General features: G+C 43.8%; 1 protein-coding gene across 4 annotated transcripts in view; it reads left to right on the top strand.

Annotated features, from left to right (window-relative positions):
• Nucleotides 1–24,464, top strand: part of AFG1L (AFG1 like ATPase) — a 193,514-nt gene that overhangs the window by 61,182 nt on the left and 107,868 nt on the right. For all 4 annotated transcript variants that reach the window (XM_083176932.1, XM_083176930.1, XM_083176931.1 and 1 more), the window contains exon 3: nt 21,274–21,325. In XM_083176932.1, the coding sequence (XP_083033058.1) occupies nt 21,274–21,325 (52 nt within the window). The remainder of the gene's footprint in view (nt 1–21,273; nt 21,326–24,464) is intronic.

Raw genomic sequence — 24,464 nt, 5'->3', positions numbered from 1 at the left:
CTAAGGCTAAATGCGGGGGGGGGAAGACCTCCGGGGTTGAGGCTTGACCCTGTTGGATTCAGATTGAACATGGTTTGAGGCGACTATCCGTGTTATCACCACGGTGGTACACAACGTGTAATTTTTATATATATATGTACAAATATATACACTAATGTGCCGTGCTGATCAATACAAGAGTGTGTGTTTAATCACAAAACTTGAGCAAAAAGAGGGGGGGTGTTTTGATCGCACAGGAAATTATTTTATATAGAGAAAAATACCTTTTAATCACCCTATAGTTTTAATAATTTTTTAAGGTGTAAGGTGTGCTACCGCTCAGCACTGAAATGGATACAAAGGGAAAAACAACAGAGTGCTTTTTTTGCGGTGCACCACAAGGAGAATTAATAATAAAAAGTAACTTTTATTGATATGTTTTAAAAGACGTTGCGAATATAAAAATAAACATATAACACAAGACAGATGTGAATAAAAAGGAATCAGACTTCCTAACGTGGCGGGGTTTTTTTTTGGAGGGATGGAGGTTATCTAATTCTTTATGTCAGTATAACCTAGTCATTTATTCACCAGTGAAAAATGGAGACAGTGGATATTTCTATATTGGTCCACTGAATTGGGAACCGTGTCCCTATTTCCTCCGTTTGGTGGTGAATATGTCCCTAATTGGATGCGGTCGGCGTCCCGTCCGTGTATACCAATTCTTTAGGGATACTGAATGGCAGCATATATTGTATGCCACGCTGGTACTTCTGCCAGTGGAACCCTGTATTTGTAATTCTCAACAAGTATCTTGTCGGTGTATACGGAATCAATGACGTATCAGGCGCCACACTTATTGGTACATATTGGTCGACACAATCGGTACCATGGTTTTTAGACGTGTGTGTCAGACAAAGTGAAATGTAATAAACAGTGTCACTGTGGTCACAGTGAGATACGTAATGGCCTATGCTCAAATGGCATCAAGCCCAGATAGGTTTCCGCTGTATAAACGGGTCTGTATACCAGTGCGGTTTTGATGTGCTGGTACGCACTGTCGAGATTTCAATTAGAGGTGGTGTTATCGCCAACAGGGGCCTGTAGCCAATATTATGACATATACCCTGATGGTGTATACTCTCACACACAGGTCGACATTTACAAAGTGTGCTTCATTTCGGTGCTGTTTATGAGCATTATCACAGTATTACCACCAATGGTTTGCTTTATCAAGATTCAATTGAGGCATATATCAGGAAGTGGTAATCAGTAGTGGTAATCGCAGTTGACAGTCAAATGCACTAAATATATATGCTTTAAATGTTAAATGTTGTAAATGTTATAATTGTGTCAGTGACTTTGAAACCTAGCGGTACTTGCTAGCCACAGTACCTGTTAGAATTGGGCGCACAGAACGCTGAAGCCACACGGCTTAACAGACGAATGCACTTAGTGCAATTGTGAACATTTCATAACTACTGTTGCAAGGTCTGCAGATAGTTACTTTGTCTGGAGATTTTTATAGCGTGAAATACATGATTTAATACCCCAGTGGTACAGTGTCTATCGTAACGCTAAACCCGGGCAAGGTGCATTAGCACACTTAAGCGGTACAGTCGATACCTATACACTAACGTAATCGAACTTATTACCTTTGTGATCAATCGCTGCAGGGCTCTGCAGATTGTGACACTGTGTGGTGCCTATTTAGCGTAACACACAGGAGTCAGGACACCCGACTGACACAGTGTACATTTGGCAACAGTTACTTTCAACAGTGTGCATCAGCGTGCTCATACTGCACAGCCTGACATACCCTTATATACGGTGAAATTAAATATCCTGTCACCACTGACGGCAGGGCTCTGTGGACAGTAACACTGTGTTTTTTGATAATATTGCTTTGGGGTTAGCCAAAACTAGTGTCCATATCGACGCATAAAGTGTGGACACAGAATAATAAAGCATATATATTTAGTGCATTTGACTGTCAACTGCGATTACCACTACTGATTACCACTTCCTGATATATGCCTCAATTGAATCTTGATAAAGCAAACCATTGGTGGTAATACTGTGATAATGCTCATAAACAGCACCGAAATGAAGCACACTTTGTAAATGTCGACCTGTGTGTGAGAGTATACACCATCAGGGTATATGTCATAATATTGGCTACAGGCCCCTGTTGGCGATAACACCACCTCTAATTGAAATCTCGACAGTGCGTACCAGCACATCAAAACCGCACTGGTATACAGACCCGTTTATACAGCGGAAACCTATCTGGGCTTGATGCCATTTGAGCATAGGCCATTACGTATCTCACTGTGACCACAGTGACACTGTTTATTACATTTCACTTTGTCTGACACACACGTCTAAAAACCATGGTACCGATTGTGTCGACCAATATGTACCAATAAGTGTGGCGCCTGATACGTCATTGATTCCGTATACACCGACAAGATACTTGTTGAGAATTACAAATACAGGGTTCCACTGGCAGAAGTACCAGCGTGGCATACAATATATGCTGCCATTCAGTATCCCTAAAGAATTGGTATACACGGACGGGACGCCGACCGCATCCAATTAGGGACATATTCACCACCAAACGGAGGAAATAGGGACACGGTTCCCAATTCAGTGGACCAATATAGAAATATCCACTGTCTCCATTTTTCACTGGTGAATAAATGACTAGGTTATACTGACATAAAGAATTAGATAACCTCCATCCCTCCAAAAAAAAACCCCGCCACGTTAGGAAGTCTGATTCCTTTTTATTCACATCTGTCTTGTGTTATATGTTTATTTTTATATTCGCAACGTCTTTTAAAACATATCAATAAAAGTTACTTTTTATTATTAATTCTCCTTGTGGTGCACCGCAAAAAAAGCACTCTGTTGTTTTTCCCTTTGTATCCATTTCAGTGCTGAGCGGTAGCACACCTTACACCTTAAAAAATTATTAAAACTATAGGGTGATTAAAAGGTATTTTTCTCTATATAAAATAATTTCCTGTGCCATCAAAACACCCCCCCCTCTTGTTACCAACTTTATCATAGCTAATGTGAAAAAGTAGTTTAGCTATATACTGTATATAACACCGCTTCCCAACTCCAGCCCTCAGGGAACCCTAGCAGGTCCTGTTTTCCAGGTCTCCACACAGAATCACAGGTAAAATAATTAGCATCATCTACAAAAGTTTAAATTGCTACAATCAGTAATTAAATAATCCTTGAGGACTGGACTTGGGAAACACTGATGTAGAGTATTAATGAAGAATACAAAACAGTTCTGGCACAAACACTATCTTTGTCCTAACCAAAACATATTGGGTGAGATTTAATAGGATGAGAGATTCAGAAAGTGTGAGATTTGGTAAGCAATCTGTAGTTTTTTTAAAGCGGCAATCATTTACACGGCAAAACCAGTTTGATTTTGAAGTGTAAATGATTGCCGCCTTAAAAAAACTGGAGATTTCTTACCAAATCTCTCACTTTCTGAATCTCTCATCCTATTAAATCTCACCCATTTTATCATTCTCTTATAAAGCATTTGATCACAGTGGCACTTCATTTAAATTTTTACATCTAAAACTCCAAATCGGGCAAGAACTTTTTGGGTTCATCATAGATTGCTATTTCCTGCAGTTCTATTACATTGTTACACAGTATTTAGGATAAAAAACTTTTAAGTAGTATGTATGTGTTTCTTTTTCAGTCTACGGTAAGTGTCCAGGGGAAAATTGTGCCTGTCAATGGTCTGAATTAATTGTTAGCCAGTGTATCCTATAATCATAGACACAAGAATAGTTGGAAAATCATAGCTTCACTCAGCTAACACCTAAAAAAGGCACAGAATTAGCAGCACAATGTGTACAGCTGTGGCATAAAACAGATGTTTGTACATTTAGACAAATGATATCTACTAAACACTTATAATATCACATCTTGAATAGTGTAGCAACATAGTGGGATGGAACATCTATATATACTCTGCACCTTTTCTGCATTTGCAGTGGTTGTCGTCTGTATTCATACCAAATAAAAATGTAATATAAGTATGAAAAATGAATAAATTATTGGAAATTTTATCAATTATTATATAAGAAAGACTGAGCTGATTTGCATCGGGGGTGGGGGGGGGACCTGCTGCCGTCGTTGTCGTCGTTGATAACCTCCCTCATCTGGTCATGCTGTCTATCTCTGTGGGTGATGGCAATGCGTGGGACTGTGCTTCGCCATTGCTATAGGCCCTAGTATAGTATAGGGTATACACACGGAGCGATCCGTGCTTCATTTCAAAGCAATCTAGTCAGATTGCTTAGAAATGGGGCTTAAATCGCCTGTGTGTGTACCCCATTAATTGACAGTGGCAGCATTGGCCCTGGGTGTGCATGACAATCGGGGGCTTGTTGATTGGTACTCCATCTACTTTATCGCCATTCAAGTTTTACTACAGTATGTAGGGCGGTATTCAATTAAGTGCAGTTTTTTCAACTAGTCAAAAAATGCCACTTTTCTAAGTTTATAGGTGGAATTCTATTTGAATCTAGTTGAAAAAATGGCACGGTCAAAAAACACGTCTTTTTTGGGGCAAAATTAATCACTTATTGCCAATTCCATTTCGACAAAAAAAAAGTGAATCATCATTGGCAGAAAAACCCTAAAAGACGGTATATACTAAAATAATTAAATACTAAAGGCTACCCGGAAAAATACTGACTTAATTGAATACCCCTTGTAGTTTTCTGGAATACATTTTATTATTATTTTCTTATTCTACTGCCACGCATCCAGATGGACAGCTCATACTGTATATGGGTATTTTTCATGCAGTTTATTATATTTTTAAATTCTGATTATTGAAGAGTTTAATCTGTACATTTTTTCTCTTATATAGCTAATCAAAAGTGAAGTTGCTTTGTAATTATGTTGCTCCCATTGAGAAACTTTTTCATTGAAACCGTCTTCTGCTGTAGTGGGGTTTCTTTATAGCTATAAACTTGAAGGATTTTTTAATAACCCTAGCAAGAACCCTTGTATTGCATTGTAGTTGTTGCCAGTCTATTGTTTTACATACTCATCAGCCATTTGTTTTGCAGTTGTTATCATTCAGACATGATTTCTCTATGTTATAGCAAACAGAAGTGACTCAAGAAAGGGAAGAGCCACTTAAAAATAGAATTACTAAACCTAAGAATATCAATGATCATAGAATTCAACTTGGAAAATAATTGGTTATTCATTTATATAGGCATCAGTACATTATATATTTAAATGCAGTTTGTTACATATAGAATGCTTCGGTACTTGTTTCCTAGCACGGCACCCGTCGGGTTGATCGCATGCCTTAAGTTTAAGGTACTTAAGGCATGCGATCTACGCGATGGACCCGATTTTCTGTCAATCACCAGATTATTTGCCGGTAAAAGAGTAAATCGCGTTGATCAACGCGATTTTACATAGGGAACAATGTGAAATGGGCCAATATGGCCAATTTCTCATTGTATATGGTTATAAAGTATGGTTAATCCCCCCCCCCCATTGTTAACGCCACCCCACTATTGACGCCAACCCGAAGCCTGGCAAGCACAGCGGTACGTGTCCTCCGACCTTTTCATACCCCCACTATCCACGTCGGCGTGGAGTTGATTTTATATAGTGTGGCGAGCGCAGCGAGCCACCGAGCCTGAAGCGTGGCGAGGGGACGCATATACCTGTGAAGTTATGCACGTCCCCTCGCGGGACTCGCTGCGCTCGCCACGATTCGGGCGCGGTGGCTCGCTGCACTCGCCACACTTTATAAAATCAACTCCACTCTGACGTGGATAGTACCGCCGCCCCTCGCAGGCTCGCTGCGCTCGCCACGCTTCAGGTTGGCGTCAATAGTGGGGTGGCGTTAACAATGGATGGCCATTTCACCCATCAGGGGGGGTTTGCTATTAAAATGGGGGGTTTGGGGGCTTTTTACATTGAAATCAATGTAAAATTGGGTCTCAGGGACCATTTTACATTGATTCGCATGCGATTTGGTTGGCATGCGATGCGATCGACGCGATTTTTCCGACCCGATCAATTCAATCAAAATCGTGGGCGCTGTGCTAGGAAACAAGTACCAATGCTTCTTTTACAACATTTAGATTTAACAAATATCCAAACATGTTGTTCTGGCACCTTTTTAACAGATAATATGGTCTGCATTCAGCATGTCAGCACGAGTATGTCCACACTCACTATGTTGACGTGGCAATGTGGGCGCTGGGATCCCAAATCTGGGTTATTGATACTTATAAGTACATAACAACATCGTAAACAATTAAGTTGGAAATCTTGCATAGCAAAAGGGGCGTGGTCTCAGCAAAAGGGGGTATGGCTTAATAGGAATGCCTTGGATTCCGAGCCCTCCCATTTTATCACTGTGGGGGCATACCAAGCACTCTGTGAGCTACTGGCCATGCCACAGACTATCTGCCACCCTTGAATAGACCCTGTGCTCAAGAACAAGTTTGTATAAGTAATCTGAAAGTCTTTTATCAATGCCCACTGATCATCTCCTCCACTGTCCATGTCAGCTGGTTGGCTGTGTTGCGGTATTTGACAAGCTTATAGCTGGGTATACAGTGCCCACTACGATATATATTAGCCAATCTTGCAATCTGTATAGACCAGTGATGGCTAACCTTGACACTCCAGCTGTTGTTAAACTACACATCCCAGCATGCCCTGCATCAGTTTTAGCATGGCCAAATAGCAAAACTGTAGCAGGTCATGCTGGGATGTGTAGTTCAACAACATCTGCAGTGTCAAGGTTAGCCATCACTGGAATAGACCATCATAGTGTGTAACACCAGTTCATCATTTGATGAATTATGTGCTTGCATCTTCCCATCTAATGTGCTGCACATGCTTTGTATGATGCAGTGCGGTGAAAATCACCCTTTTATTATATATTGTGTCATCATACACAGATTGTGTAGTGTATGTGCAATCAATGTACATAGTTATATCGTACTGGACTCTTTGAGAGGCTGTATGTGACCCCTGCCTAATCTCCAGGCTGACCGCAGGATGCAGTGGTCGGGAGGCATGGGCTCCACCATTGGTGTAAACTGTCCCTGGGCAGTGTTCCCTCTAAGCTGTGCGCACGTGCGCGCGCACACAACTCGACGAGCATGCGCACAGACATTAGAACAGAGCGCACTAAGCAGCAGTGGTCCCTTTATGCAGTTGTGGACTCAATTAATGTGTGTTTCACCCATTAACTACATTGTGTGCTGTGTTTTGAATGTTTAAAATCATTTTAAAGTAAAGTTAACACAAATGCTGAACGTCATTTTCCAGTTATATATAAGTGACACACAAAATTTTTAATTTCCTTCCAAAGTTGCACAGCCAAAATCTTTTGCTGCACACATCCTTCATAAAATTAGAGGGAACATAGTCCCTGGGTCTATCCATTTACACTGAACCCAGGCTATTTTTTTTACTCTGCAATAACATGTGTTATAGCTTTGATGTAAAAGGGGTATAACAGTCATATGGTGTCCTGTAGACAATGTGACATCCAGTAATACAGAATTGTGGATAATGTTACAGTATCAAGCATTGTTAGGCAATAATGTTTCAGAGAAGTGGTCCTGGATGAACAAAATCATGTTGTGGTGTGTAGAGTATGTAAAAAAGAAAACAACCTAAAACCCCATACACACTAGAAGATAAAGTAAAAGATATCTTTCAGAAAGCCCATTCTGAAAGATATCTTTTACTTTATCTGCTAGTGTGTACACTTGATGATGTTAATGATCCACACCCTTGCGCATTATTAATGACCCTTTCCCTCATCCAGTATGTCTGGACAAGGGAGATCCATATTAAAGATGGCCATGCTGCAGCGGCAGCACTGCCATCGCTACCCCTGCTGCCCCCTGTCATTGCTCACCTCGGAGATGGCATCAGCAAATGTGTATGTACTTGCTGCCTGATATGCCCCCCGCCTACACCGATACTAGTGTGTGTGTGGGGGGATTTACTTCTTCTATTAATTCATTCAAACTGTAAGAATTATACAAAAGCAAGTGCAAGCTTATATTATGGCTGTAAGTGGAGGAATATTCCAGTAACCAAAATTCATTTATTGTCCTTTCTTTGTATAAAGCCAGTGGTGAAATTTAGGCTTTCTTTTGTTGATATACTTTTACATTTAAATTGTATTTTTTTTGTGTGTGTTCATTATCATTTGACCCTTTTGTAAACATTGTTGTTTCACATGCAGGTTATAATACAAAATCAGAAGGATAATTTTAAAATATGACAACCTGTGTTTGATAGATCATTGCTTTTTCAATGTGTGTAGTAGGGCCAAGCCTGATCCATATGATTGGCTTGTAGGACAGAATCTTGGTCAAATTGTAAGATTGTGTTGTTGATCGCCCCCCTGCTTGAGAGTCATGATCTACCCTTTGGTCTCCAAATGAAGTCATTTTATTTGCTGAATGAGGGCAGCAATATGTATTAGGATATTGAGTAAAATGTTAATTAAAAACAAGTAGAATGGAACTAAGGTGAAGGTTTAACCATACTTCCCAACTGTCCTGATTACAGCTGGACAGTCCCGCTGTCCCTCCCATGGGTGGCAATGTCCTGCAAGTGGGGTGGGGGGGCAGTCGGGGAGAGCCAGAGATCACCACTGCTCTGTAGAGCAGCTGATGATCGCTGAAGAGATGCAGTGGTGCAGGGATGGAGGGGGTGAGGGAGTGAAGGGTCTGCCCAGTCAGTAGGGGAGCACTGGGCACAGCCAGAAAATAATAAAAACAGGGATCGCAGCATTAGGCCATGCTCCCTCTACAAGAGGCCACAAACACACACGCTCCTTAGCCCCGCCCCCTTTTAAGGTCAACCACGCCTTCTGTGCGGTAGGTCACGATTTGGGAATTTCAAAAGTTGGGGGATATGGTTTAACAACATAATGGGGACACTCATTTAAGAGCCAAGAGGGATAGAAGACCTGATGGGCATACAGCTCAGCTGCAATGGACAGGTTACTGGTGAAATAGAAGTGTTTGTTAGTTTGGATGTTCTCAGTTGGTTTATCTTATTGATTCTAGCATTCATGTGTTGTACCTGAGAATAAAAGGTGGTTCCACACACACCATGTATCATTGGCTTCATGTTCTAAGCAACGAAAAATGACAGTGTGCAATGCCAAACTTTGTGGATTGCTGTAGGAGCATATCCAATTATGTCACAATAACTGAAATGACTGTATGTACAACTTTTCAATGGTACCACCACGCTACTGTCTTAATGATGTGTAAGGAGTTTGCTGGTAGAAGAGGTACAGTGGAACATCAACATTAATAATGAACAATGGACTTTGCTGTCATGCCTCATAATTGCTATTTTACATTTTATAGTCCTTAAGTCTCTGGCAGAATAGTAAAAACAGAGATATTCCTTATTAGTTATTGCACAGCATAAAAAACAAAGCTTCACAAAATCCCAGAGCACTTGGGACCTGTATTTGTAGCATTGTTGCCTAGCCTAAAGAAATTTCATAAATCTCATGCTGCCTTACATTGTACTTCTAATCTACCAAATTCTTCTGATTCTGCCGGTGCCACTAAGGAGTGATTTTTTGTAGCTGATTAGTTAAACACATATGTTAAATTAGAGTATCTGGTGTCCATAAGGATTTTGGCTAAGGCTATAATGATATGGAAAACAGCACATCCAATTAATATAGGGAGTGCAGAGAAGTTGCAAACAGAAATGCAGAGAAGTTAAATATATATATATATATATATACATACATGGGCGTAACTACCATAGGTGCAGAGGGTGCAGCTGCTATGGGGCCCAGAGCAGAGAGGGGCCAATTTTGCCTGTCAAAGTATCATGTTCTATATACATTTTTCAGAATTAGTTGAGGAATAGGGGCCCTTACAAACTTTTGCTAAGGGGCCCACATGTATCTAGTTACGCCAATATATATATATTCTGCAATAAGCTGGCACTCAATACTCCAAGATATCCACCGTGGTGCTGGTAACTCCTTTCACACATCCACACTCGTCGGATTTTTCAAAGAACAATAAATCAATCAAACACCATTTTTCAAGCAACGTTTCGGGAACTTTAATTTTCCATCCTCGGGCTTCAGTTACAACAAATAAGTGACAAAAAAATACATCTTAAAATACCCTCACCTCTCCACGTCAGCGTCCTGCATCCTCCCTCATCTTCCGCTTTACCATTAATAGCTGCTCTAATGGCAGTTCTATGTGCTGCCATGCGTTCTTTAAACGTGCGCATGGTTTTGCCCGCATAATTGAAACCGCAGGGAAATATTACCAGCTAAACCACATAAGAGCTTGAACATGTTAAACTATGGCTGATGGTGAAGTTTTGACCTGTGTATGGATGACAGAAGAATTTGCCCGTGATCATATGGCTGCAAGTAACACAGCCTGTGCACTTATGACAGCCATTGGATCTTCTGGTACCTATGGATCCCTCTCTTATCTGTCTAGTGACATCTGTATGGACTATCCAATCACGGATACTTTTACCTTTACGGTAACAGTGTCTCACATGCATTCTTTTTAAACTTTGAGTTGTATGACTAGAATGAAAGCTGTCAGCCCTTAAAATTGTATTTTTATCCGTAGGTTTTGTTTATACACTAGTAGTGAGTTTATTTCTATTAAGTGTGATCTTTACATCTAAATACACAATTTCCTCCAGACTGATAGTCGAGGTAAATTTAATGGGGCAGTCAGCTCTATTTATGTCATCCAATAATGTCATAAATTCCTCATAGCTCCCTCTCCAGAACAGTATGACATCTATATAGCACCTATAGAAAAGCACCCTATCTCTGATGTCCTTGTTCAAAAATAATTACTTGTCAATATGGGCCATGTACCCGTTGGCATACATGGGCGATACATTAGATCCCATTGAAACACCATTTTTTTGCAGATAATACTTATTGTAAAAGAAGAAATAGTTTCTTTCCAAGATTAGTAGGAAGAACTCCAGGTCAGGTCCCGTATACAAAGGGTTGTTCCTAATGAGATCACCTAAAGCCTCTAAACCTTCTTTGTTGGGTATGTTGGTGTAGAGACTGGTGATTTCCAGAGTTACCATCCAGGTATTCTCCGGAATATCACCCAGTCTCTCCAAACACCAGTAGATCCGTCGTATCACGCAGAAATGTCTCCCCCGCCTGGACGCATGGCTGTAAATAAAAATCCAGATATTTGGAGATATTACTAAGTAGCGAATCCCTTTGCTGATACAATAGGGCGTCCAGGTGGGTTTGACATATCTTTGTGAATTTTTAGGAGTGTATATAGCAATGGCACCCTAGGTGCATCCAAATTAAAAAAAATCATGCACATCTTGATCAATGAGCTTAGTTTCCAATGCATTTAATAGAATATAATCTATTTCTTTTTTAAATTGCTCAGTAGGATTACTCCTCAATATTTGATAAACATCCTTATTGCTCAATTGACCATAAATTTCATTGCAATATTTCTTGACGTCCATTACCACTATAGCCCCTCCCTTATCTGCAGGTCTTATACATATGTCACTATATTGACCAATATTTTTCAAAGAAAGCCATTCTTCATGATTCAGATTTTTCCTGTATTTATTGGCTGCTGCCACATCTTGTTTCACTTGTACATCCAGTATTTTCATAAAACCTGCAATTGTCGTATTGTTAGAGTGGGGCGCAAAGTTCGACTTGGTTTTGCGTTTCTGTCCTTGCTGTTCAAAATTGTTGCGCGGTTTCCCATCAAAGTATTCCTTCAAATGTAATATCCTCTGTAGGTATAATTGGTCCAACTTCCAATCAACTTCCATTGTTAAAAGCAGTGGTTGGTACAAAGCCTAGTCCCTTATTAAGGACTTTTTATTTCCGTTGATGTCAAATTTCTATTGGACAAATGATACACTACTTGGCTGTTTTGCGTGATCGGTTGATATTCTTTCCTCCTGTTTTTCCCAACCCTCCAGCGCAGGTTTTCACCCCAAAAGGGGGCTTATTTGAAGGGTCATTATATTCTTCCCCAGATGAGGCCTGTACTTCACTGGAGTATGACTTATATTGGTTGTTGTTTCCTATATTTTTTTTTTTTTTTAACATCAATAGTTTTTATTGAAGAATTTTTACATTTTGTATAGCAAAACATAACAATTGGGGGTGGGGGGGGTGAGACAGAAAGGAAAACAGGGGGGGGGGGAGTCACTCTATCAAAACATAGTCATAGAACACAATTATGAAGCAAAATTTAGGCAACCAGCAGTGTCATATGGCTATACAATCTCCATACGTGATATGTACTGAATATTAATTGCAAATAAGAAGCCGTCCTAAATTGAGTCAGTTGGGTCTAGCTTGAGAAGGTTAGCACCCTCCCCAACCGTGACAAAAGCCCTCCACGGGTTCCAGCGAGCTGGAAAATCTTGTGTAGAGAGATAGGTGGGGGAATAATCTGTCTCCATCAGGAAGTGCGATTGAACCTTGTGAACCACTCTAACACAGGGGGGAGGTGTTACCTGCTTCCAGCACTGTGCCAGAGTAGCCCGGGCCGCAATGCATATATGGCCCAACATATAATGTAATTGGGGGGGGACTGAGCTTGGGAAGCAGTTCAGGAGGGCAATGAGGGGGGAAGGCGATAGCGTTAAGGTTAGTGCTTTGTTTATGAGGTCGAAAACTTCTTTCCAAAAGGGTATTATACGTGGGCATGACCAGAAGATGTGAAACTGATGGCCAACTTCTCCACAGAGGCGCCAGCAGAATTTGGAAGAGGAGGGCCATATCGTGTGGAGTCTGTCGGGTGTGAGATATAACCTATTCAGAAGCTTGACGTGCATCTCTGAATGATTCAGGCACTTGGACATTTTATGTGAAGAGTTAAAAATTTTTCTCCATTGTGGTTCCTGTAGTGTACAACCAATATCTTCCTCCCATCTGATCTGTGCTTTGGTTTTGGGGGCCGGGGTCATTTCTAAAAGGGTTCTGTACCAAAAGGAGATTCCTCCTTTGGACTCGCCGTTGGAGAGTCTGTCAACTATGCTTGCATTGTAGGATACTGGTACTGTATCTCTACCCGAGAGGCTACTCCACCAGTGGTTTATCTGGTAGTACTGCAGTCTATCAGTGTCAGGTAAGTGAAAACGCTTTTGTAGACCTTGGAAGGAGATAAGGGTCGGCCCATTCAATACATCAGCCAACGATTTGATCCCCATAGAAATCCATTTATGTGGGTTAAAAGTAGGGATGATAGCGGCTATAGTGTGTAGAGATAAGGAGGGCATGTTGTGAAAATTATTAGAGGCGGCCCTAGTCAATCTGTCCCAGGTAGCCAGGGCTGCCCGTGTGGCAGGCAGGAGGTTCAAATTTTTAGGGCGTAAATTGGGTGGGAGCCAAAAAAGGTCTCTGACGGGGAAATGGGGGCAGGCCTCGTCCTCCAAACTCGCCCATCCCCGGGAGTCTTCTTGAGTGAAGAGAGTTTGAAGTTGGGCCAGGAGGGCAGCTTCTTGATACATTGTTAGATTAGGAAGATTTAGGCCACCCTTACATTTGGGTAAACACATTTTGGTGCAGGCTAATCTACAGGGGCGCGATGCCCATACATATTTCATCATGATAGAGTTTGCTTTGTCAATATATTTTTTGGGGAAAGTATAGGGGATCGTGCGGAAGAGAAACATCAGCTTAGGGAGAAGTGACATCTTAAAGGCTGCAATTCGGCCTAGCCAGGATATATCGTAATGGAGCCAGGATTTGCAAAGGGACAATATTGAGTTGAGGAGAGGGGGAAGGTTGACCTCAAAAACCTGGGAGGAGGTAGGAGGGATGCGAATTCCTAGGTAGCGAATTGCTGTGGATTGCCAATTGTAGGGGTATAAGGGTCGTAGAGAGTTAACGGAATGATCTAGATTAATGGGGAGTGCGTCGGTTTTTGTTGTATTGAGTTTGTAATAGGAGGCTGAGGAATATGCGTCTAATATTTTATGCAATTGGGGAAGAGATGTAGCCGGTTGTGAAACTAATAGGAGGACATCATCAGCAAACATACAAAGTTTATGGGGTGTCGAGCCGATTAATGGTCCTGGAAATAGTGGGTCTGCACGGATCTTAGCCGCCAGAGGCTCGATTGCCAATATAAAAATAAGAGGGGACAGGGGGCATCCCTGACGAGTTCCGTTATAGATTAAAAAGGGGTCAGATAGGAAACCATTACTAAAAACACGCGCGGATGGGGAGCTGTATAGTGCCAGTATTGAAGAGAGTATTTGGTTGCGTAAGCCAAATTTCAGCAACACTTCACGCATGTAAGTCCAGTTTAAGCGATCAAAGGCCTTCTCTGCGTCTAACGACAACAGGAGAAGGCCCTGGTCTGGGGGAAGAGAGTCGATAATGTTGAAAACCTTACGTGTGTTGTCTGATGCCTGTCTACCTGGTACAAAACCTACTTGGTCTGGGTGAATCAATGAAGGGAGGAGGTCTTTTAACCGGGAGGCAATTAGCTTAGCATAAATTTTTACGTCTCCGTTCAGTAGGGAAATTGGACGATAATTTTGGCATAGGGCGGGGTCTTTTTCTGGTTTAGGTATGGTGACAATTTGGGCTTCCAACATCTCCCTGGGGATATTGCCACAGGCGGTGATCTCATTATAAACGCTCACTAGGGAGGGAGCAAGAAGATCTTGGAAAGAGATAGAAAAATCATTAACAAAACCATCCGGGCCAGGCGCTTTGCCCTTGGGAAGGGATTTAATAGTATCGTGCACTTCTGCAGCGGTCCATGGGGCATTTAAGGATTCTAGTTGTAATTGGGTAATTGAGGGGAGATTTAAATTGGCCAGGAAGTAGTTAATAGACAAGAGATCCGGTTGGGGTATGGAGGTATCAGCAGATAGGTTATAAAGTTGGGAGTAATATGATGCAAATTGGTTTGATATTTCAGAGGGATTGGAAATCTTTAAGCCCGAAGCAGTCTTAATGAATTTAATCCTATTTCTAGCCTGTTGTACCCGGAGCTTGCGGGCCAGCATTTTTCCAGACCTATTACCGACTAGGTAAAATTTTTGCCGCAATCAATTGAGGGCTGCTTGTGTGCGTGTTGTAAGAAATTTCTGGAGTTGGGATCTGACTTCGGCAAGCTGTTTCTGAAGAGATCTTGAGGGCTTACTTTTATTTTGAGTCTAGCTCCTGCCTGTATCGCTGCTCCTCTAACAACTGCCTTTAAAGAGCACCAATAGTTCAGGATGGACGTGTCAGAGGGGGGGTTTCACTTCTGGAATGTGTCAATCGACTCTTTGATGATCCCTTTAGAGATTGGGTCGGCCAATAGGTAGGGAGAGAGTCGCCAAGGGCGGGGGGGTGTAAATTGGTGCAAAATGTCCCAGCGGAAATTAATCGGGGCGTGGTCCGACCATGTGATTGGTAGGACATCACTAGATTTAGCTAGTTGAAGGGTCCATTTATCTAGAAGGATGTAATCGATACGGGAGTACGTATTATGGACAGGGGAGTGATAGGTGTATTCTCGCCCAGAGGGGTTATGAACCCGCCAGACATCATAGAGGTCATACTCTGCCAAGATGGTCCGGAATGCAAGGGAACTGGAGTTGAGGGCCGAAGCTGAGGCAGAAGTTGTAGCGGACTTATCGAGTTTGGGGTCCAGGACCATATTAAAATCTCCCATCAGGAGAAGGGAGCCCTTACGTACTTTCTGAATTTCTGAGCATAATTTACGTAGGAATGGTATTTGATTTGAATTGGGGGCGTATAGCGAAACTAGAGTAACTGGTTTATTTTCCAGGGCTCCTGTCAGAATAAGATACCGACCATTCTTATCTGCTACTTGGGTATGTAGAGTAAAGGAGAGAGGGCTTTTAAACAATATGGCTACTCCATTTCTCTTGAAGGGGCCATTGGCAAAGTATCCATTAGTATAATGACGGTCCTTAAGGACCGGGGGACGGAGGGCTGAGAAATGGGTCTCTTGAAGTGTTACAATATCGGCTTTTTGTTTGGCAAAGTATCCTAGAGCTAATCTGCGTTTGTTGGGGCAGTTCAGCCCCTTAACATTGAGGGAGAGTACTTCAATCATGATAATCTTTAAACGGTACTATAGAAGTACTGCGGCTCCCAAACCCTGCTGGCAGAAGTTTTGTGGAAATTAGTGGGATATAGCCCTTTGTAGCAATGTGAGTGACCTGGGGGAAGGAGAGAGGGAGGTGTGCAGGGAGGGGAGGGGGGGGGGGGGACAAAAACCAAGACATCCCAGTATATCGGGATGGAATGACTACTGCAAGGTAAAGGGGAACGTGCAGTAGTTCACTGGAAGGGGCAAACATGTGGCCTAGCGCCACCACCCAAATAAGTAACAGTATGACACATATTTAAGTAGCAATAGCAAACCTATAGGATCATATAGCGAGTTAGTAGCATTTAAGATATAATAGATAATAAGAACAAAAGAAAACAAAAAAGAAAAAAAAATTAAGTAATACACTCAAGTTGCAACTCTGTGAGCTAGAGGGCTCAGAGATAGAAGCAGGCAACATAGAATTAAACTTAGTTTATAAACAGACCACTATCACAAGGGAAAGATAGAGTCCCAGTGGACTCAATGGCCGGCTGAACTGTTAATGAAAGTACCTCCAAGAGAGGGAGTCCATATCAGGTAACGGCCCATTCAGATTGGACTGGAGGCTGTTTCTTCTTTCCTGGAGGCAGGGTGACCGAGATGTCCCACTCCATTAGTAGCTTGACGCCTGCGTCCAGTGAGGTGATCGTGTATGAGGTGTTATCATAGGAGATAATAAGCTTCACAGGGAATCCCCATCTATAGGGGATCTCCTAAGAGCGTAAAGCCGTGGTAATGGGAGCCAAGGCTCTTCTTTTAGCTAGAGTGAGAGCGGAAAAATCTGGAAAGAGCTGTAGACCGCCAAGGCCATCAGAGGCCGCTGCTTCTCTGGCTGCCTTTAAGATTCGCTCTTTTGTTGTGAAAAAATGCACCCTTAAGAGGGTATCCTTCGGCAGTGATGAGGCGACAGATCGTGGTCTGGGGAGTCGGTGAATCCTATCGATGAGGAGATCTCTCTGGTCTAGGTCAGGTAGGAGTTTGCGGAATAAGGTTATGGCGTATCCTTCCAGTTCGCTGTTCGCCACTGAGTCTGGGATGCCCCGGATCTTAATATTATTCCTCCTGGAGCGATCCTCCATATCCGCTATCTTATCTTTGAATGCTTCAAGGTCGGCTTGTTGTTGGTCATGGGCCGTTATAAGATCGTTATGGGAGGAGACCAGTTCTTCTAGTTTCTTTTCCAAGTGGTCAGTGCGTTCTCCGATGGCGTTGACGTCCGCCTTCACCTCGCAAATTTTGGCAGAGAGGTCTTGTGTTATTTCTGATTTAAATGCACTGAGAGCTTGATACAGGATTTTCACAGTGAGGGGGGCCTCAGAGTCAGGGTCAAAGCCCGGCGCTGAGGTGGTGGATTGCGAGGTGGGAGTCGCAGAGGTCGGGGTTGTTACGCCTGCGTTAAAAGAGGGAGAGGCAGATTTCTGGGTAGGAAAGGTCACCTTTGGGGGAAGGATGTTCTTAGCTTTTTTACCAGGCATGTTGATATATCACAGGACTCAGAGATGAGATAGTTCGATGTAGCTGAGCAACTTGAGAGATTGTGGAGAGGTTTAGGTAAGCATTAACGCTTTGGGTGGTGGGTTGCAGAGTGCAGATTACATTAGGGCAGCTCTATCCAAAGGAGCAATGATGTGGCCCATGAAGTTGGGTACCCGCATTACCCTAAAGGGCGAGCCGCTAGGCCTTGTGTGGCGACAAAATATGGGATTGGTCTATACTGCACCCAATATAGGGGGATGTACAATGTTCCTCCAAAGTGATGGGTCAGTGTCCTGCAGAGGAGTCACTGCCCTTCTGGGTCAGGGTTGCAGCACCCGACCTTCCTGAGTGCAGTGCCTTTATTATATTTGCAGGCACCCGAACAGTATGGGCCCCTGAGAGGGGGCAGGGGTTGACAGGAGGGGACAGCAGCAGCCACAGAGTTTAACCAGGAGGGTCCTCACCTCCCAGCTCCGGGACCTCTGTGTCTGTGATGGTATAGGCAGGGCACCACAGAGAGGGAGGGGGGAGTTCTCAACCCCAGATCTATATATTCAGGGGGTCCCTGTGGCCAGCAGATGTATTAGCTGCCCCCAGTGATGCCAGCGGTGCCTCTATGAGGGAATCTGAGCCCAGTAGGAAGAATGCGGGAGGAGGGGGGCCCGGCCTCAGGCAGGCCACGGGATCCGGCACACAATGGGAGCTGCAGAAAGCAGGGAGCGGAGGGAGGGTGAGACTCACCGCTAATGGAGGCCGCCGAGCGGGATGTGTGGGTGAGCTGCAGCGATCGGGGCACGCTGCGGCAGAGTGGCGCTGTTCCGTGACGTGACGCGCGTCCTTACTCCAGGTCCCGGCTCCAGCTACCCGGCTAGGCCGCAATCCGCAGACGCCGTGAGAACGGCGCCCTGACTCCGCGACACCAACAGCCGGCACCGGAGGATGGAGGGATCACCAGGGGTCAGGTATGCGGCTCCCCAGAGTGCAGATGCCGCTGCGAGGGGAGATCTAAAGTTGAAGGGTCCGGAGCGCAGTAAAAAGGCTGCTCGACTCTATGGCTGCCAGGCCACGCCCCCGTTGTTTCCTATATTGACCTTTCCTCCAGGCTGGTTTTTCACGATTCCCTGACAGCCATTTATATATTGAGTTCTTCATACCAATGTCATTAGGTCTAAGGAGCACTTATTTAAAATTGCAACCCATTACAAACAAACTCCTTACTATGGTGTCCAATTGTGGGGGGTATTTCTCACCCTAAAACCTAGGGATCTTTTTCTCCCTTATGTATTCTGATAATGTTATTCCGTGCAGGAGAAAATCTGTTTCTTTCTTTTTCATTCTTAGCAGCATATTGTAAATTATAGTATTCAAAATAGAGAAGGAACCATAGGCAGGGTCAAAGCTGCTGTACGGGGAGTGTGTAAATCTCCCAAAAAGTGTACCGGAAAGAGATATGGATTTACAGCTCTAGGTTTATACTGAAGGAATGTACACCACCACAAAAGATATTTTATAAATTTAATAAAACATATTATAATGAAATGTACAATTTAATGAGAATTCTCATAATACAATGAATACATGCTGAATATTAAAAACAATGATGTAGACAAAGGGTATAAAAATATATAAGCTCCACAGAAATATTGCACCAGTATATAATACAGTAGTTACCAGTTGTACTGGAGGATTTTGGGGGTAGGGGGCTCCTTGCTAATGTTGCTGCATAGATTGTCCAATCCGGATAATTTCCCAGTAGATCCAGGTTATTCAGAGCAAATTTATATGAGGCAGTCCTTTTGGTATGTGCATACCTTGCATGACACTGCTTGTAGCTGCTGAACAGAGGAAAGGGGGGGTCCTGGAGGTAAACAAATGACTGGTCCGGAATAAAGTGCAGAGTATGGTGCAGTCTGATGTGCAAAGGAGCAAATAGGGGTGCAGTGGAGATGGTGCTCAACGCGTTTCAACGCTAACTCGCGTCTTCATCAGGCCCGTACCGGGCAGCTAAACCCCGCACAACCAGGAAGCTGTGCCGCACACCATAGTTAATAATAGACACAAATGTGTCCATTCACACGGGGCTGTGGCCATACCCACCATTGTAAACTGCTGTGTGCGGCACGGCTTCCTGACCGTGCGGGGTTTGCCGCCCGGCAGTAGCCGGAGCGTGTGAAATAACCCCAACAGTTTCACTCTTAACTGACATGACTGAGATATAAGACCTTTAAAAATTGCACACAGACTCAAGTGATTTATCTTCAAGATTTATTTGTATTTACATATGATAGCTCAGTAATTGTTAAAACATACTGTGTCTCCTGTACTACTTACGAGCTACCAAAGCCATTATTAAAGGGATAGACACACTATAATTTATAACCTAAGGCAGTGGTCAGGGAACTTGGTCCTCATTAACCCACGCAGTGCATGTTTTGCAGGTCTCCTCACAGAATCACAAGTGAAATAATTAACTCCACCTGTAGACCGTATAATATGTGTCGGTGAGTAATTAGTACACCTGTGCACCTGCTGGGTTACCAGCAAAACACGCACTGTGTGGGGTAATGATGACTGAGTTCCCTGACCACTGACCTAAGGAATAAGTGCTAAGGGACACCGCACGTGCATCTTTTAACATGCACTATACTCACCTTGTCTTTGTTCTATGTTTCATGTAGTTTGTCATATTTCATAGCTTTTTAATATATAACCTAAATAAAAGGTATATTTTAAGTCTCCATTTATTCTTCTTTTTGGTGCACCACACATGTGAAAACCCTTTCCCTGTCCCCATCTAATACTACTGATTTTTGTCCGTGGTAGCACACCCCTGCAGGCCTATCGAATTGTATCATCTGCCACTATACCCAGCAGGGGGCCTATTTTATCTCTGATATATTTCACTACTGTGGTCTTGTGCGACTGACCCCCCAAACCCTTCTTGCTATTGTAAATTTTATCTGGTGTAATCCCCTGCTGTATCAATCAATCTCTCAGTGAATAAAGCAGCTTCCATCTCATTCTCAGAGAAGCTGAAAGTTTCCTGGTATGTAGGAAATCCCCCTTGCTGGAGGGATAACATTAATTTAAGCAGTCACACCCTGGGTTGGACTGGCCCACTGGGGCACAGGGGTAACCCCAGGTGGGCACTACTGTCTGGGGCCTTGTCGTCGGATCAGGTTTCAGATGTGCACTTGAATCATACTGTACAGTATACATATGTTACATTATGCTGTACAGACTACAGTGCATTGCTGTTATTAATCTGGTACATTATAATGCATGGACTAACAGTGTTTACCATATATATATTTATCATGGGGGTCAGACCATGCACTCTCTGATGGTTAGACCCCTAAGCATAGCCCCCTACAACTGCATTCCCACAGTGGGCCCTTCATGTCCCATGCACACTGGTCTCTCCCATATGTGGGGAGGCTTTACGTGGCACATCCTACTGTCATCTCCCTGACTGTAGTTTTCAAAAGTAGGTAAGTACGATTTGTAGTTACAGACAATGACATTCCGATCTAAAAGCTTAATATCACACATCATTATATGAGTACATGCATAACGTTATTGCAAATGCAAAGGTCTGACTATTGTTGTTTGTATTCTTTTCTAGTTTTTCGGGCAAAGAAAACCTCCAAGAGGAATGTATGTCTTTGGAGATGTTGGTAGGTGATACCTTTGCATGAACCATTGAAGAACTATGGAGGTTATTCTGGTTGACTCTGTAAAATACGAAACTCGCTGTTAACCGAGTCCTTGTAACGCTGCCCACTGTGCGTGCGAACACCCGCCCCTCGCTATTCGCCAATTTCCCTGCAGTGCTGCGAATGGATGATTTGCATATACATCTTTTTGCAGCCTTGCGTGGGTGGGCGAAATCATTCGATGGTCGATGACCATCCAATGATTTCTGAAGCGCTTGCTAATCTAAGCCACTCTTTGGTGCCCTAGATTAGTGGCGTCCTGCTCCAAGAACAGGGATGGCAGCTGACATCTGGTGACATCAGCTGCCCGCCCACGGAAGCCACCTACGTTCGCATGGGGATGCCCCCCAGTGTTTTCCCTGATGTACCCAGAGTTTTTGTGGGTATGCCCAGGAATACCTCCTGCTGCGAGCGCCACAGAGACTATGGAAGTCTCTGAGGGCGCCCACTGTGGAGGCCTGCACATGCGCATAAGCGAAAATATCAGTACCCGTTGTGAATTCGCAACGTAGCATACCAAGCAGAATTACCTCCTATGTTTCAGAGCTTGTAATTAACATAGAATTGTAATATCTGTTATTACAGTAGCTCATCAGAAAACACATATGACATCATACTAAATGGAGTAAATAATGTCTTGCCCGGACTGCCAAAATTGAGGCAGGAATTACTTGGACATGTAACAAGATGCACTTCTTACGATGTTTACCTTTTGCGGCTACTAAAAACTTTTGTAGGTACTCTTTACCTAGCACGGCGCCCACGATCTTGATCGTGGGCATCGTGAGGTAAAAAATCGCATCGGTCGCGTCGTGTGCGGGCTAAAGGTGCCCGGACGCGAAGCGATGCTCACGATTTCCCATTGAAAACCATGTTAAACATGGAAATCGTGTCGGTCGCGTCGCGGCCGGCCAGAAATGTGCACACGATGGCCACGACGCGATGCCCACGATTTGCCATAGGAATCAATGTTAAAAGGCCCGATGGACACGATTTTCATGTTAAATGGCTCAATGGACCCGATTTTACCATAGGAAACAATGTTAAATGGGCCTTAGAGCCCAAATAGGCACAATTAACCCTTAAATGTCCCCCCAAATTTTTTAACGCCACCCCACGATCCACGCGAACCCGAAGCGTGGCGAGCGCAGCGAGCCCGCGAGGGGCGGCGGTACGCGTCCTCCGACCTTTTCATGCCCTACTATCCACGTCGGCGTGGAGTTGAGAATAGAATAGTGTGGCGAGCGCAGCGAGCCACCGAGCCCGAAGCGTGGCGAGCGGACGCGGATACCTTCACAGGTAAACGCGTCCCCTCGCGGACTTCACAGGTGTCCGCGTCGCCACGGACACCTGTGAAGCCCGCGAGGGGACGCGTATAACTGTGAAGGTATCCGCGTCCCCTCGCTGCGCTCGCCACGCTTCGGGCTCGGTGGCTCGCTGCGCTCGCCACACTATTCTATTCTCAACTCCACGCCGACGTGGATAGTAGGGCATGAAAAGGTCGTAGGACGCGTACCGCCGCCCCTCACGGGCTCGCTGCGCTCGCCACGCTTCGGGTTGGCGTGGATCGTGGGGTGGCGTTAAAAAATTGGGGGGGACATTTAAGGGTTAATTGTGCCTATTTGGGCTCTTAGGCCCATTTAACATTGATTCCTATGTGGAAATCGCGGGCATTGAGGCATTTGACATAAAAATCGTGTCCATCGGGCCCTTTTAACATAGATTCCTATGGGAAATCGGGGGCATCGCGTCGCGGCCATCGTGTGCACATTTATGGCCGGCCGCGACGCGACCGACGCGATTTCCATGTTTAACATGGGTTTCAATGGGAAATCGTGGGCATCGCGTCGGTCGCGTCGCGGCCAGCCATAAATGTACCCGCGATGCCCGCGATGGGCGCCGTGCTAGGTAAAGAGTACCCTTTTGTATTGACCACTCCAGCGGATATACTTCAGGCATTAGAGTTCATTATCACTACTGTCTATTTGTATTTTCCAATTAGAATACAGCAGGGTGATTTACATTTTATGTATATCACAGTTGATCAGATGGAAGAGGGTTGTGTTTCAATACAGTTTATATGAAAAATGTTAATTTGTTAATAACATTGCCATGACATTATATTAAGAGGTACTTTTATGTTAGTTGGGCGCCCAATTAGCATACGGACGGTAACATAGGGAAATCGCATGGGCCATTTTAATGGCATGCGATGCGATTTTGTCATGTAATTATTATTTTAAATACTTTACGCCACAATATCGCATCTTACGCACCCCCCCACCCACTATCCACACCACCCCGAAGCGTGGCGAGCGCAGCAGAACGCGTCCTCCGACCTTTTCATACCCCCACTATCCTCGTCAACGTGGAGTTCATTTTATATAGTGTGGCGAGTGCAGAGCGCCACCGAGCCCGAAGCGTGGCGAGGGGACGCGGTTTACTTTACATGTATTTCGCGGGGCTCGCTGTGTTTGCCACGCTTCGGGCTCAGTGGCTTGCTGCGCTCGCCACACTATATAACATCAACTTCACGCCGACGTGGATAGTGGGGTAATGAAAAAGTCGGAGGATCCATTCCTCCGCCCCTCGCAGGGCTCGCTACGCTTCGGGGTGGCGGGGTGTGCGTTAAACCTACTTTTCGGACATACAATCATATTATTGTATACCTAATGTCAAGGCATCGCACACCCTATAAAATCGCATGCGATTTAAAATTGCTTGCGATTTTGCGGCAGATGCGATGGCCCGGGGCTGAGAGAGCAGTGAATAAATCACATAGGAAAATCACATCGCATCACACATTGCATGGCCCATGCGTTAACTTGCAATGCGATTTCACTACGCAAAATAGCGCACTAAGCAAATTGCTTAGTGGGCGCCCAACTAACATATAAGTACCTGCATACTACTTACACTGTGAAGCTGCATCCCTACATTATTGTTGAGCATGATAAAACATTTTAATACTGAATCAGATAATGTATACTTTATATATTATGTTTTGAACAAAATACAAATGTAAGCCTGATTTTTTTTGTGAAATATTTTTTATTTGTCCAATACTTAATGAGGCCCAGGCAAAAAAAAGAATCATCCC

This window comes from Crinia signifera, chromosome 3 (genome assembly GCF_055691185.1).
Source record: "Crinia signifera chromosome 3, ASM5569118v1, whole genome shotgun sequence".
NCBI classification, from domain to species: domain Eukaryota; kingdom Metazoa; phylum Chordata; class Amphibia; order Anura; family Myobatrachidae; genus Crinia; species Crinia signifera.
The sequence above is the reverse complement of the archived record's forward strand: the minus strand, read 5'-3'. Positions and strand labels throughout refer to the sequence as shown.